Source organism: Siniperca chuatsi, linkage group LG11 (genome assembly GCF_020085105.1).
Source record: "Siniperca chuatsi isolate FFG_IHB_CAS linkage group LG11, ASM2008510v1, whole genome shotgun sequence".
Taxonomy (NCBI): Eukaryota; Metazoa; Chordata; class Actinopteri; order Centrarchiformes; family Sinipercidae; genus Siniperca; species Siniperca chuatsi.
The window spans coordinates 11,341,077-11,356,679 of record NC_058052.1 but is presented as its reverse complement, the minus strand read 5'-3'; the positions used below and the strand labels follow the sequence as shown (position 1 = coordinate 11,356,679).

The 15,603-nt window shown below is 44.3% G+C and overlaps 1 protein-coding gene across 3 annotated transcripts in view; it reads right to left on the bottom strand.

Annotated features, from left to right (window-relative positions):
- The window catches only part of unc5b (unc-5 netrin receptor B), a 49,396-nt gene that overhangs the window by 14,183 nt on the left and 19,610 nt on the right, over positions 1-15,603 (bottom strand). For all 3 annotated transcript variants that reach the window (XM_044213310.1, XM_044213311.1, XM_044213312.1), the window contains exons 2-4: positions 1,642-1,872; positions 1,219-1,362; positions 730-833 (exon numbers count right to left, since the gene is read on the bottom strand). In XM_044213310.1, the coding sequence (XP_044069245.1) occupies positions 730-833; positions 1,219-1,362; positions 1,642-1,872 (479 nt within the window). The remainder of the gene's footprint in view (positions 1-729; positions 834-1,218; positions 1,363-1,641; positions 1,873-15,603) is intronic.

The following is a 15,603-nucleotide window of genomic DNA, read 5'->3' as shown; positions in this document are numbered from 1 at the left end:
AGTAAACACAATAAATCTGCAAAGTATCAAACCATCACGACACATGCTACATGTAGTATTAATCAAACACAGTATTCACAATATGTCAATATTTAATCATTTTTAGTTTGCTCAGGAAAAATATCATGGCCAAGCTTTTATTTTTGACACATCCTACTTACTAATGGACATAATATTATAATGAACAACCACAAGCAAAGCAATTAGTATTTATCATAAAATCATTCTGAAATTCCATTTAAATCATCTCTTGAGATCACATAAGATGAGCTTTTACACTCTCATGCTATGTACTTTTATGTCATATAATAACAGAACATAAATATTAACTTGAGTAATAAAAATCCACATTTATGCATAGTTTGTTTTCTTTTTTAATATACTGTTGTCCTAATGTTTTATGAGAGAAATAAAGCTGTTTGATATAGTGCTGTACAGTTAAAGCAGCTTAGCACAACTGATATGTTTTTTCTTGATGGTGCCACATAGCTGGATAGACTTAAATCTCTTAAACTTCAGAGGCTCGCCCTTTACTATGCTCCCTTGTGTGTTTATGTTGTTCTATAACTGATTATTTAGATCTCAGCCTTGCTATCTCAGCTTGAGATATAGAGGTATAAAAAACATAAATGATCTTCAACTATTACCCTTCAGTATCAATAACACAAATGTAACCCCCAAAGTGATAGATAAAGCTATGAGAATGGGGTTGAGGAGGGAGAGATCTACCTCAGCAGCGGGCATGCCCTCCGGGGGGCGACACTGCAGCAGCACCTCCTGCTCGAGTCGTACCTCCCGCCCCAGCGGCTCCTGCTCAAAGTTCTTCCTCAGGTCTACAGGGGGCGACACAAATGTAGTCAGCAGTTAATGAAGGCTGCCCCGTGACAGCATTGACACCCTGTTTATCTTAGTGACATTGGCTGTCACACACACACACACACACGCCAGGCAAAGCTCCCAAAAGCCTCTGTCACTGTGTCATGTTTTTTTACTCCATACCCCCCGTAAACATGCAGTGTCAATCACGCCACTAGTTACCACGTGGGACTAAGATGGAGTGCTACAGCAGATTTATTTGCATATATACTTGCTGACACATTTGACAAGCAAAAGTCGGAAACATTTGCCCTTCTGCTGTCTCTCTTCCTTCCTTTCTCTCTCTCTCCCTCACACACACAGACACACACACACACACACACACACAGCCTTGGTACTGACATGCAATGCGAACATAGGCACGGTTGCTCTTGGTGGTGCCAGCCGAGCTCCAGGCCACACATTGGCACCAGTAGTCCTCCAACCCAAACAGCTCCTCCACCTGGGTCCTGGACACCGAGATGTCCACCTCCCGCACCACCAGACCTGTGCAGAGAGAGAGAGAGAGAGAGAGAGAGAGAGAGAGAGAGAAAGAGGGGCATGTTTTTCACAGTGCATATAAATAATGCATTGGCTGCAGGCCAAATGCAGTTACCGTGCTCATAAAATCATGTGGGAGCTAATGGATTATGCAGTTGAAAAGGATGTTTGTAATTGAGTATGATGTTTATGTCTGTGAAATACAAGGTGAAATTACTATGTGTGTGTTTGTAGTTGTGTTTACAGGCCTCTGTCTGTGTGTGTGTGTATGTGTGTAAGTATTACCTGTGATCTGGTCCAGGCTCTCTCTGGTGACGTGATCATTTTGATTGACCCATTCTCCGTTACATTTGAAGTAGATCTGGGTGGCCGGTGATGCCCGGCACCGCAGCTGGACCGGCCGGTTCTTTACGATGAAAGCGTCCTCCGGTTCCAGCAGGAATTCTGGGAGAGGTTCTGCCGGTGCTGACGGGAAAGAGTCAGGGAGAACCTCGGCCTCGCTGTAGTCACTGCTCTCTGAAAACACAGAAGACAGAAGTGATTAGGTTGACTGTCCTTCAATGGAGACACATGAGTTAAAGTGTCTGCCTGCTGGAGGCGTACTCAAGCGGTCCAGTGAGTCCATCAGTGTTTGGAAGGCTGCTCTACTGCACTCTGACCTAACGGTTGAGGAGGTAAGAAATAAGCAAAATGACAAATTTGTGTGTGTATATATATATATTTCCTGTGGGACTTCCAGATCCAGACTGACAGAATGGTAATGGCGAACCAGCCTGACATCGTGGTGGTGGACAAACAGCGGAGGAAAGCCGTTGTGGTTGACGTGGCGATACCAAGAGCTGGAGAAGGCCTGGAAGGTGAAGGCAACAGTGGTACCCGTGGTCATAGGAGCACTCGGGGCAGTGACCCCCAAACTGGAGGAGTGGCTACAGCAGATCCCTGGATGAACACCAGACATCTCGGTCCAGAAGAGTGCAGTACTGGGAACAGCAAAGATACTGCGCAGAACCCTCAAGCTCCCAGGCCTCTGGTAGAGGACCCGAGCTCGAAGGATGAGACCACCCGCGGAGGGTGAAGGACAAAGTTTTTTTATTTTTTTATTTGAGTATATGTGTGTGTGACAGCTTGTCTCGCGTAGGGCATGTGTGAACGAATCTGTCAGCAGTGTTTGACTATATACATTAAGGCAAACCTGTTAGTGCATTTCAAGAAGACATTTAAGGTGCTGACAGTTTGCGCTGTAAATGGAGGGGCACAATGACATTTTCGCCTCCTTGTATTGCCAGTAATCTGGTCAATGCAGGCCTCCTGCTCTAGTCTCTCTGGGAGAGTCCATGCCTCTCAGCTAGGGAGGAGAGCTGCTGACCTTCCATGGACAGGTCATGTTGATCGCACATTATCCCCTGACATTTTCAATGTGACACATCCCTCCTGGCAATGCTGCCAAGAGCTTCTCCTGGCAGGAAGGACACGGTATTTGTGACCTCTTCACTCTGACTTGTTACTTTAATAATGATGGGTAGATCCCAGGCAGTGTATCAGTGCTGCAATGTTATTGGCTATTGACTATACGAGTTTTCACAGCAGTAGACAGATTTAGGTATATGTACTGATATCTTTGCTATGTTCTACATTGTTTTTTTTAAATTTCAATGGTCAGCACATTTGTTGTACAGATTATAAAGCCCTCTGAGGCAAATTTGTGATTTTGGTCTATATAAATAAAACTTACTTGACTTGACAGTTTCAAGAGTGTTATAATGATGTATAATGATATAATGACATAAATTGTCAAACACATCACATCGCTTATTGTGAATCTTTTTCTCCAGCTGTTAGTGCTGGCATTGGACTCAAACATTCTGAATCAGTCAGACTTGTCTGTTTACAAGGCTGCAGGGTGGCAGACTATGATGCAAGCAAAACTCTTGCCACAGCTCATGTGTGTCCATCAACTGGATTATATCCGTGTGTACTTGAGAAAAACACAGGCAAACTGGAGAGGACCTTGTGACATAACACTTGCAAACAAGAAGATTGAAGTAGCCTCTGCCATGAAGAATGACCTGACCACAGTCAGGTAAACCTGACGAATATAGCACAAATATAGCACACATATAGCACACAAATACACTTTGTTAAGGTTTAAACTTTGTTTCAAAAGCCACTATAAGCAGAAATGTCCTCTCTCTTTTTATGCAATGTCTTAATGTCATGTACTATCAAACCTTTATCATCACCATCTGACTTTCCCTTTCAGGTAATCCAGGTTCTTGTAAATTGTTAATGGTCTGACCTTCCAATAGAAAACTTTGTTCCTCTTACGAAAACGATCTAAATCCAATAAGCATTAAATGGAAGACTGGAGTGGAGTGCAGGGGATTGACAGGGTCGGCTCCAGTCAGGAGATGCCAAAAAGGTATGGGGATTTCCAGTTCAGTGCACTTTCTTCCCTTACCATACCCACAAACATGCAGATGAACAAATACACACACACACGCACGCAGACACACACGCACGCACACACACACACACACACACACACACACACACACAGGCATAGCTCGTGGGTAATTGTGCTTTTCTTACAGAGCAGTCTCAAAACGCTGCAGTTTTTAAATCTCATTCTCTACATTCAGTGGATAAAGAAAGAGGCGTGAGGGCAGAGGCAGCCGCTGTTCCACATTGAGACTTAAAGTAGACAAATTTGCAGTGTTCAGTTGTCAAAATGTATCGAGCCCAACCTGATCAGTTATTCCACAACCAGGGAACAAGAGAAACTACTTAGAAAGATACCATCTCCTATTTTAGGAAAGTGAGTACTTCACCACCCCCACTGCACTGTTCCCCTTGACAGACTGTCTAAGACATTAGGGGAAAGCAAAGAGGAACACAGAGCATGAAAGCAGTGGGAGAGAAAGTTGTGGCACGATTCAAACCAAGGCCAGCAGGGATCCATGGGATTCAAGAAGCTGTACCATCTTTAGGTATGGGGACGGTACCATTTCTTGACCCAAATCTCCTCCCCCATGAAAGAGCCAGTCAGGACAAAAGAGGCTGAAGCAGCACTGCCCACAGCTCTGAGCCTGGCAGTGCTGTGGCCATAGAACAGGCAGAGAGGGCAACAGCTGCTTCAGGCCCAACAGCCATCCAGCATGGACCCGTCATCCTTAATCTGTCTCTGCCTCTCTCCAGCCTGTCTGTACCGCAAACACATCCTTGTTCTTCTCCAGTGACTTCTTCTACAAAGACCTTTCCGCCAACTACATTTATTCCCTAACCCGTGTCCCCTAACTGAACCCTCACCACTGCACGCTTTACCCCACCTAGACCCCAGTGCTGCTGTACAGCAAAAGCAGAAATGCTTATTCTGGCGATTAGTTAGCTAAGTGCAATCACAAATTCTCATCAAACGAATTTCTCATCAACAACCAATCTAAATGACAAATTATATAAACGTCTTCATGTTCTGACTCCTTTTAACTATTTTCATCTGCTCTTTTTTTAAACTTGTACATCTGTTTTTCCAATGATGGTGTGTATGACAATTCACCCTTTTTAATTCCACCAGACCTGCTGGCTTCTCCATCTCAACTGGCTTTTTGGTCACACAGTGAATGGTTTTATTTATAGGTCATGATTGTACTGGATGCACATTATATACCACATTGGTACTTCCAGGGGAATTCAAACACTTGATATCACAAAATCACACTTTTAAATTGTGGAAACACAAAATTATGATATATACAATTTTCTGTATTTAACTGTGCGGCCTTACTAAACCTAATCCTACATTCATATGAACTGTCTGATTACATTTGTTTTACATTGAGTTTCTGTGTACTGTAAAAGACTTGGCTGTCCATCACTGCCATATTTGTGTCTGTTTTGATCGACAGAAGAGTTTAGAGAGGCTGAACTTTTTACAAATGTTGAATACCTTTCAGAGTTTTTATCATCTGCTTAGCCAAAAGAAATTAGGTGATTTGGTTACCATATTTCAAAGAAATTCCAAAACAAATATGGATGGACAGAAACACTCTAGACAGCAAAGTCTGTCAGATAGGTGTGGTCACACCCTAACTTAGAACTAAATCTTACTTCAGTGAAAAATGTGGATGAAGTGACCACACTATGTTAACTGCTCTCACTGACAGACATGACATGTAAAACTATAGTAGTACAGAAGAACAATACAAACAAGTAAACCTGCACACACACTTGTTTGTGCTCCCACAGGTTACTCCCTGGCAGGGGTCCACACTTTATGTCACTTATGTGCACTCACTTAGGCACGTACAATACTGCAAGTAGGTACACATGCAGGTAAACACAAACAAATGCGGATAATGAAAGTTAACACATCTCAAAGTGATGCTTAACCATAAACATTAATCACATTCATTGACGTGCCTCTCTCACAATCCTCTCCTCTCTGTCTGTTTTCTCTTCTCAACATCCTCTTGCTCTCCTCTTACTAAGCTGTCGCCTCCAGTCTTTCAGACTTTGAATTCACTGTCAATAACCAATTGTGTTGCCCCTCCCCACCTCCTCACCCTCACTCTTTCCCTTTGTCCGGCATTGATCGCTCTGTGTTCAAACATCGGCTGAAAAACACAGCCTGTCACTCTTCAGGCGTGATGAGAGGGGGCACGGTGAGAGAAAGAGGAAGGCAGAGGAAGAATGGCAGCAGAGACAGACAAATAGAGAGACGGTGGTTGAGACGGAGACAGAATGGGAGGAACAGCCCTGGCGTATTTGGATAAACCTCTCTCTGTGTGTGTGTGTGTTCTGGGGCATGCAGAGAGGCACAGTTTAATTAAAACACTTTTGGATGACAGTGGTAGGAGACAGACAGACAGCTTGTTTCTCTCCCCCTGTCTCTCTCTGGGATAATGGAGCTGGGGGTTTAAAGTGGAACCTGTGTTTTTGGGCCAGCATACAAACATCCATCAGAGCTCAGCAGCTGGCAATTTGTGCGGAATGGAGGAACCTTAAAGACAATAACTCCTTGCCGTGCAGCACAGCAAGTCTTTTATTACTCTAATGACAGACAGCAGACAGCTAGAAAGCAAACACAGGCTTCTGGGTATTCTTTTCTAGAGCACACAATCACACGAAAACATGCGCGTAGACCCAGACACTAGCGACAACCTATGCTTATACAGTACATTCTCACCCACTCTTATTCATGTATGCTAAACTCAAATAGTGTAACTGAAGGAGTCCCCTCCTTCGGTGACTGTGTGGCGGAGTGCAGAGCTTCAGTACAGTGTAACCAAGAGTCAGAGTGACAGTGGTGGAGCGAGGCCACACTAGAAGGCAGGACTGCGTGGGACAGAGATAGAGGGGATCTGGACAGAGGTGACAAGATGGGAATACAGGAAGGCTGGCCAAAGACAGGTCAAGAGACAATAGTGGAGAGGAAAGAGACGATGGAGTACACACAAAGTGCGCACACGCACACACACACAATACTGGATTGCTATAATAACTGTCGAGGGAAAAGAATCAAAGCAATGTCTGTATTTGTCTCAGCCTGACTGTGAAACTGTCTCTGTTGTTCTTTCTGCCCTCTGTCTTTCTCCACCCTCTCTTTTCTCTTGCCTCTCATTCTCACACACACACATGGACGACTGTAATTTTCTTAGCCCCAGCACCTCTAGCCAGAGTGGAGTCTAAAGCGTCTGTACTTTATCATTACCTTTACAGAGTTAGTCATTACTGTCCCCTCCAGTGCCCTCACTATCCCAACACTGCACTCAGAAGTGGGGGAAAAGAGAGTGAGAGAGAATAAAGCATAGGAAGGAGAATACTTTGAAGCAGTCAAAGAACAGAAAGACACTATAAAAGAAACAGGGTCAGGTTGTGTATAGCCAGATGAGGAATCTCTTTTTTTTCTTAGGTGTCCTATGAGGTCAAAAACAAAAAAGCAACAGTACAGCATCCCACCTCTTCCCTTCCGCTTTCCAGTTTGGTGTCTGACATGGTAGTGCTTTTCTTCTGGCCATCCCCTGACTCCAGTCCTCTTTCCCTCCTGCCTGCTGGATTCAAAACACTATGTACAGCTCCAGTAGACTTCAAATGACATCCTACAGCCTTAAACGCAAACACACACGCATAGAGAAAGCCTGCAGCTATGAAGCTCAACTGGTTCTCTGAGCCCACTAAGGACAAACAGCTGTGAGGACAGACAAATATGACAACACTGCTGGTGACAGAGGAAACAAGACCAATAAATAGAGTGATCAGCAGCCATTATGTATCGTTGACCATATCCATCATCCTCACCCAATCTACCTCATTATCATCATTCCTGCGAGGACATTCAAGCACACACACACAGAGGCAGGTCGAAAGAGACAGAGATGGATGGCGGGAGACAGTCTCTCCTTGCCTTCCTTAAAGGACAATTACATTGAGTGATTGATATTGAGACTGACCTCATCAGCCTGAAAACAACTCGCTACTGGAGGAGAGAGAAGAAACCGGCAAGAAGAGAAAAGATGAAGTGAAGAGACGTGAAGACTGAAAAAAGCAAGTGTTGAGATTTAGACGAAGGATTTGATGGAAAGATCCCTGAATGTGTCAGTGGGACAGTCTCAGCGTGTGTGCGTGTGTGTGTGTGTATATGTGTGTGTTGGCATCAGGCAGGGCAAGAAACAACATGAGTGCAGGATGGAGCGACACAGCATCACTTCACACATCAACAAAGCCAGACGGGGTGTGAGGAGTCATGCAGTTCACCCATCTGACTGAACACGCACACACACACACACTCGCACAAGCACTTACAATATAAGCAGCCAGGGGGGGAAAACTGGTCATCTTTTAATAGGAAATGTCGTTAATTCACCAGTGACTAACAGACAGCGCCATTATTTTCATTTCATCATGGTAGCTGTGAGGCAACAGGAGGCAGGAAGCACAATTTGAAGTCTAAAAGTGACACAGAACCATCCGTGTGCTCTCTCGTAAAGACTTTGACACGTTGGCATTGTAAGTTCTTGATTGGATATTTTGATACCACTACCCAGATGTGCACCTGCGGCAGCTCCACATGGCTCTGCAGCCTGTTTCTTTGTACTGGTGGCTCTATAACTAACAGACTTCATCTCTCATGCAAGCAGGCACAAGTTCTTTCCCCCCCTTACACACACTTACTTGCTATTTTGCCCAGAGTTAGATAAAAAGAACAATATCTGTTTTCTCTTTGTGTGTCCACTACAGCAACAGTCCAAGTTGTGTTAATTTAGCTTAAAACAAACAAGTGAAAGCAGCTAGGCTAGCTCCATCAAAAGAAACAAAAAAAACCCCACTTTCAAACAACTTACACATTGTATCTTGTGTAATTAACAGTTATTACTTATTAACAGTAATTAACAGTTATTAAACTCAGGTGATTAGCTAGCCAGCGCACCTGCTGGTGCTGTACAGACGAATAAATAGTTTGTTAATACTCCATCTGCATAACTCCTTATAAGCCACAATGTTATATTTTTACTTTTGTATTTTTTTGATGTGTTAAATATACAACATAAAAAATAAAACAGCTTTCGGAGGTCTTTTTTTCACTTGTGACTGTGCTATGCTAGCTGCTATCCTTCTCTTGAGTGTGTAGTATGCTAGGCTAACATATCCTAGACGGAAAGAACAGGACACATGTAAATGTTTGGAGTAGCTTTTCTATTATTTCCCTATAACCAAAAAAATTTGTAAACAAAAAATCCTAGCCAAATATTGTCTAACTAAGAATCACATAAGATGCATAATTATGTTTGTTACAGTAACTTGTGAGCTGCAACTTCTTGGAAGTTCATCATAACAGTGGAAATGTCACACCTTTGATTGGTTCCAACATGACAATGAGGATGCCTGCAGAGTGGCTATTTCTGTGGAGTGTGAAGCCTCTCCTGTTTCACGAAGATACAGAGTGTGAGAGTGTAGGCTAATTGATTGTGCAAGGCGTGTGCAAGTATGTGCAAGTGAGTAAGAAACATGGAATCTGTGTGAAACAGAGAAATTCAATTCAATTCAATTTTATTTATATAGCGCCAATTCATAACAGAAGTTATCTCATTGCGCTTTTCCTATAGCGGAGGTCTAGACCGTACTCTTTATAATATTAATTACAGAGACCCAACAAATCCCACTATGAGCAAGCATTTGGTGAAAGACAGAAAGAGGGATATAAAAGGTGTGTGTGTGTGTGTGTGTGTGTGTGTGAGAGAGAGAGAGAGAGAGAGAGAGAGAGAGAGAGAGAGAGAGGTGACAGGAGGCTGGAAAGCAGATTGGCAGAGGGGGAAGGCCGAGTGGGTGATGGAGATGCAGAGTGACAGAAATGCTTCGCTTGTCCATCCAGCATGTCCGGGTGGCAGGAGGAGAGAGAGCAAGCCGGAGGACATGGTAACACACACACACACACACACACACACACACAAAACACGTACACACAGCAAATGCAAGGGCTTGCAAGAACTTATTTACAGATCTGCTTGTAAATAGAGTGTTATCTCACACTATTAGCTGCAAGGTGTGTTACCCTGCAATCGTCTAATTATAAATTAAGTGTGACCTGCCCTTTTTGAAAGGACTCCTTCTGTCTCTTTTTTCCCATAAGCCCTTGGTGTTATAATGACACTTAATCAGCCTGGTTGGAGGGAATGCCAGGGAGGAAACACATACACACACATACGTAAACATGTTATCTAATTATACGGTTCCAGACCATATAGTTTCCAGTAAATAAGGCCCAAAGACAGAGTGACAGTCAGAGTGTTTTTTTTACTGATAACTGGGTGAATATTGCAGAATTTTGTGGCTGTTTCACATAGACCCACACTACATTCAAATTGTGTGTGTGAAAGGTAGGGCGGGCTTGTTTGTAACAGATCATGGATTATATTTACCCACTGTGTATGCAAGGGACAGCCTACTCTTAGTGAGATTCTGCGACTGTGTTTTTGAATGTGTGGGTGAGTGTGACTGCGAGAGTGGGAGTGCTAAGAGGATTTGCGCTTGTGTTGTAGCTGTGAGCCCACTGCTGCTACTGGTGCATTTGAATAGAAAAAAGGGGGGGGGGGGTACATCGTGGCTGAAAGTGTGCTCTGTCACAGCTAGGGGGCGCCACCCCCCACAGAGCTCATTAATCATAGCCTATCAAAAAGTGGCCCTGTGCTGTTTGTGTGTGCCCCGACGACCACCTACTGCATGGGAACACAGGCGTACACAAGCAGTACTATCAATCACTATCAGAGGTGGAGAGGAAGAGGGCAAGAAAGGAGTGAGGAGACAGGGAGGGAGGGAAGGAGAGGAGACAGAGTGGGTGAGACAATGTTGTTTTCCTATTATCCTCTCGAAATTACAGACCAATGTCACAACTATTACTTCGAGGTCAAACTCATATGGTATGAATGAGACTCTGCCCCTTCCTGGGTGTGTGTGCGCATGTGTGTGTGTAGACATAACTGTATGTGTTGAGTGTAAGGCGCCACTGCTTGTCTGCTCCACCACTGCACAGCTGCTTGATGGGAGTTGCGCAAATCTACCCAGAGTGGCTGGTTGCCATGGCGGGTATTCACATGAAGCCGGCTCCTCTAGAGGCAATGCAGTCTACACAGCCATTAACTATGGTGCATACACTGCAGCTACATACACCCCATCACACACACACACACACACACACACACACACACACATACATACATATTGTCTGTAGTCTGTCTCTCCATCACTCTTTCTTTTGCCAACTCACTTCCTCCATTTGGAAGTCTTGTTGAAAATCTGTCCCTCCCTGTCACTGATTGTCTCACTGTGGCTGTGTGTGTGTGTGTGTGTGTGTGTGTGTGTGTGTGTGCGTGTGTACACATACATATAGTGAATAGGTGAGCAGTACAGTGGGATGAGTGTTTGGAAGCTGGGGCCGTTTAAATGGCAGTAATTACATGAGAAGATGAGCTGCATTCCTTCCTGAGGGCAGGCTGATTACAGGCCTCTCCTCTCTGGGCCCCTGTAATTACCCACTCTACGCTGCCCCCCCTCCTCACCCCCGTGCCTCACCCTCCATCCCACTGTACTTGCATTGGCTCTCCTCTGCCTCGGCGGGCTACAGGCGAGTTGGCCCCCCTCCTCCTGTCCTCTGATCCACCTCTCTCCCAACTTCTGCAACACTCCACCTCCCCTTCCCCTCACCAGGTCACTCTTCTGTCCTCTCTCATTGCTCCTCGAACTGATTGCTACTCTCTCTCTCTCTCACACACACACACACACACAGGCTCACACTTAGAGACCACTCAGAGAACAAACAGCAGATGTGGCACCATGCACATAGTGAACACTGCCTTCATTTTTTCCTAAAGATATCTTATTAAGAGGCATTTAATTGTGACAGCCCCTGCCTTACAGGTAAATCCATGCTTACTTTCACCCTTCTTTTTGTCTCCCTCAAAAACACACACGCACACACAAAATGGGTGGGGTTGTGCATATGACCTCACACATAAACAAAACCAGTAAGTCCACTCCAGTCAGGGAATCCGGTACGACTGGAGACACACAGACAGTCAAATTACATGTCCTTCACCCAAACACCCTCAATTGTTGCACCAATCAACAGTCTGAGTCCCTGCTACTGTTTCATTTGTGTTCAAGCACATATTCAGCATGGAACTCATTTACAGTTTGTCCATTAAAGTGCTCAGAATTTCAAGATGCTCCTTTATTTAAAAAAAATTGAGTTATTGTCGGGGATATTGTCTTGTGGTTCTGTCACGTGACAATGTGTTAAGTCAAGAGGCATGAACTGTGATGTGAGAAGAGTCGGCAAAGGGCGTCACAACATATGTGTTTTTTATTATTTGATATGACAAGTCAGCTCCCCGGTGACAGGAAGACGGCCGTATCAAACTTCCTGTACAAATCACATCAGACACCCTGAGCAGGTGATAACGAAGACAGAGGAGAGTGTTGGGGGTTTTAAAGAGCTGGAGAGAGGACGGATGGATTAAAAATGAAAAGTTTTGATCTCTTCGAGCATTATGAAGACAGAGAGCAGGAGGAAGGGAGACAGAAATAGAGCTAGTTTGGGAGATAACTTCAGGGAAAGGACAAGAAAATGGGAGAGATGGTGGGGTAAGTACAGGTAACCTAGCTAATGTAAGGTGATGATGGAGGGAGAGGGGAGGAGGAGGGAGGAAAGAAGGAGATTAATGACAAGGCTGTAAGCTTTGCTGTAAGTGGGTAGCCACGCTAGAGGGAAGGAAGGAAGGAGGGAGAATATGTGGATGGGAAGAGCAAAGGAGAAAGAGATGGAGAGAGACACAGAAACACTCCCTGGGTGCAGATCAAGTACAACTCTTGATTGGTCTAGGAGTGTGTGTGTGTGTGTGTGTGTGTGTGTGTGCGTACTGTGGGCATTGGCTATGGTTGCCACGATTGCCAGTGCTATTAGAGATGGCTGCTGCTGTAATGTGTTGTGACAGGGGCTGATTCTTGTGACTAACTGCTTTGGCACGAGAGCTCCTCTGTCATGCTAATGAACAGATGAGGAGATGAGCTGGATTGACAGCGGATCGACAGGCCACGCGCATGACTTCTTATACACACACACACACACACACACACACACACACACACACACACACACACACACACACACACACACACACACACACACACACACACACACGGAAACAGAGGGTTAGGCGGTATATAGGAAGACATGAGCAGACCTTGCTGTCATAAATGCGACACACTGATGCAGACATCCCCACTCACAAATCACTAGTTACCAAGTCAGTGTGACAGAGGTGACAACACATGGATAACCAAAAACCAAAAACATGTGCATGCACAGACGCATGATCACACCCCACACAAAAACAGCAGGGTTGGCGTCACTCTGTTCCTTCATTGCGTCCCCTTGCATCAGAGAAATCCCTAGATATGCAGTACACAACAAGCAACATGCTGTAGGCCAACCTCTGTGTGTGTTTGTGTATGTGTGCGAGAGGGAGCTTTGTAAATTTGGCCCAAGAAATTGTGAAATGTACCGTTCAATGTATGTTTGTAATGATGAAAGCGTATTACTATTCCACAAACAGGCTACAAGCAAAAACATTTTTCAAAATTTACTTGAGGATTGAGGAAAAATTAAATATTGACAATGATATCAAATTGCTGGTTAAATGAATAAACACGGCTTGGATAACACTGTTAACAGGGACACATTAAAAACAAGTCTGATTTTAATGAGACATTATAAAATCAAAATCAGAAAGACAGAGATAGAAGTAGATAGATAGCGAGGAGAGACTGAGAGGTAGACAAGGAACAAAAAAGATTAGGGCACTAATAGGCAGAAAATCCATGTTGGAGGAGATAGATGACGAGAGGTGATGTGGCGATAGCAGAGGAGGACAAATGGAGAGGCAGAAAATAGAGGTGAGATTCAATCTCCTCACCCTGCAGAATGTTGGGGTCGTGTAAGCAAAAGTAGTCCTGTGCAGAAGCTAATGGTTGTTTTATCCTTTTGATCTTTTTCCTTCACTCCCTTTATACCTCGCTTCATCATTCTCTCAAAATAAATTTCCCTCCCTGCCTCAACTCGGACACACTTCCTCAAATCAGGCCAAAGGAGAAAGAAGCAATTTCCATCCAAACCTCTTGTTTCAGTGAACCAAATCTGGATCTGCTCTGGATGTTTGTTATCCTGTTTTGATTTTAAGTCACTATTCCTTACATTTACAAAACCAGGGGTTTATTTGGCAATTTTCTAATAGTTATTTTGGTACATTTTGTTTTTACAATCCAACAGCAAGCAAGAAAAACTAAATCTAAACCCAGAGGAAGTCAAACTTCAGAAGGAAATGTGCAGTTCCAGATAGGAAAGGAAAACACACCACACTGTTTGACTGCCATGTAATCTCAGTGCAGTGCAGCACCAAAACATAAAAGCAATAACTAAAGCACAAGCATCTCACAGACTATCACGTTAGGCCAGGCCAACTTTTCCATATCTGGCAATCTCAGCTGCTAACAGATTGTGAAACAGTGAGAACGGATAACGCTGCATTGCACAAAGGGACTCGTAGCATCTCAGCAAAGTTATCTGCAACCTGGACGGCCTGTGTGCATCTCTGCTCTACTCTACAAATGTAAATCTTGTTATGTTTTAGGTCAAAATATTGGTTTCTTTCTCCTGTGTGATGAGTCAGCATTCGCGCATCAATCATTCATGAGGCTTTGGTTCCCTGCCTGATGTCAAAGTTTTTCACTGCAGCGACGGGACCGTGTCCTTGACCTGGAGACAGGATGACTGGGCTGGAACGGAAAAGAGGACATCCCAGAGCTTCGGGCTGGGACCAGTATGACTGGACTGGCAGGAATGGTGGTGATGGAGAGCAGTGATGATGAGAGCATGACGAAAATCCCCTTGGCATAGACAAATGAAATAGGCGGCTGCGAAATGAGAGAGAAACCGTGCGTGTACATGTGTGTATAAGCTGAAACAGGGAGAGATGGATGGATGGAAGGAGAGGCAGAGTGTCACCCGCCAGACGCCCAGGGCCAACACAGACTGATGGTGACACTGAGTGGTCAGAGTGTGTGACACTATGACAATAATGATGAGAGACTCATTCCCGATCTCTCTCTGGCTTTTTCTTCTACACTCCCTCTCTCCTCCCTCTGTCACCCCCTTTAGCGGGCTGGTGCTTTGATCCACACCCTGACCGTGTGTCCTCCTCTGGCCTGGGTCAAATCACATCAGCAAGCAAAGTCTTGTGATTCACCAAACCCTACTCATGTGGAACTCCTCAGAAGTCAGAAAAAACTCTAAACTAAGACTAAATGCTAAACTAAAATGTGAGTTACTGTAGGTTTTTATTAAGTACTGTTATACAAAAAACTGAAGAAATTTGGGGAGAAGCTTTTTGGGAAGCAAAATGGCCGAGATACATCTATGTAGTGAGTAGAATGCCAGAAACAAGCAGGTGAATGTGCCGTGGCACTAGAGGAGTCAGTAGGATTCATCCTCTGGGGAAGACGAATGTCTGTGCAAAATGTCATAAAATCCTTCCAACGGAGCGCCTTTGTTGCATGTCATACCCCCTTCTCTCTCCTCCCATTCCTGTCTGCCTCTTCACTGTGAAACTGTCCAATATATGTGGAAAAAAAATGTTTGTAAACCCCTCCCCAAAAAAACAAAAATCGGGACAAAGATGGCCTACACTTTCGAAAAGCTGG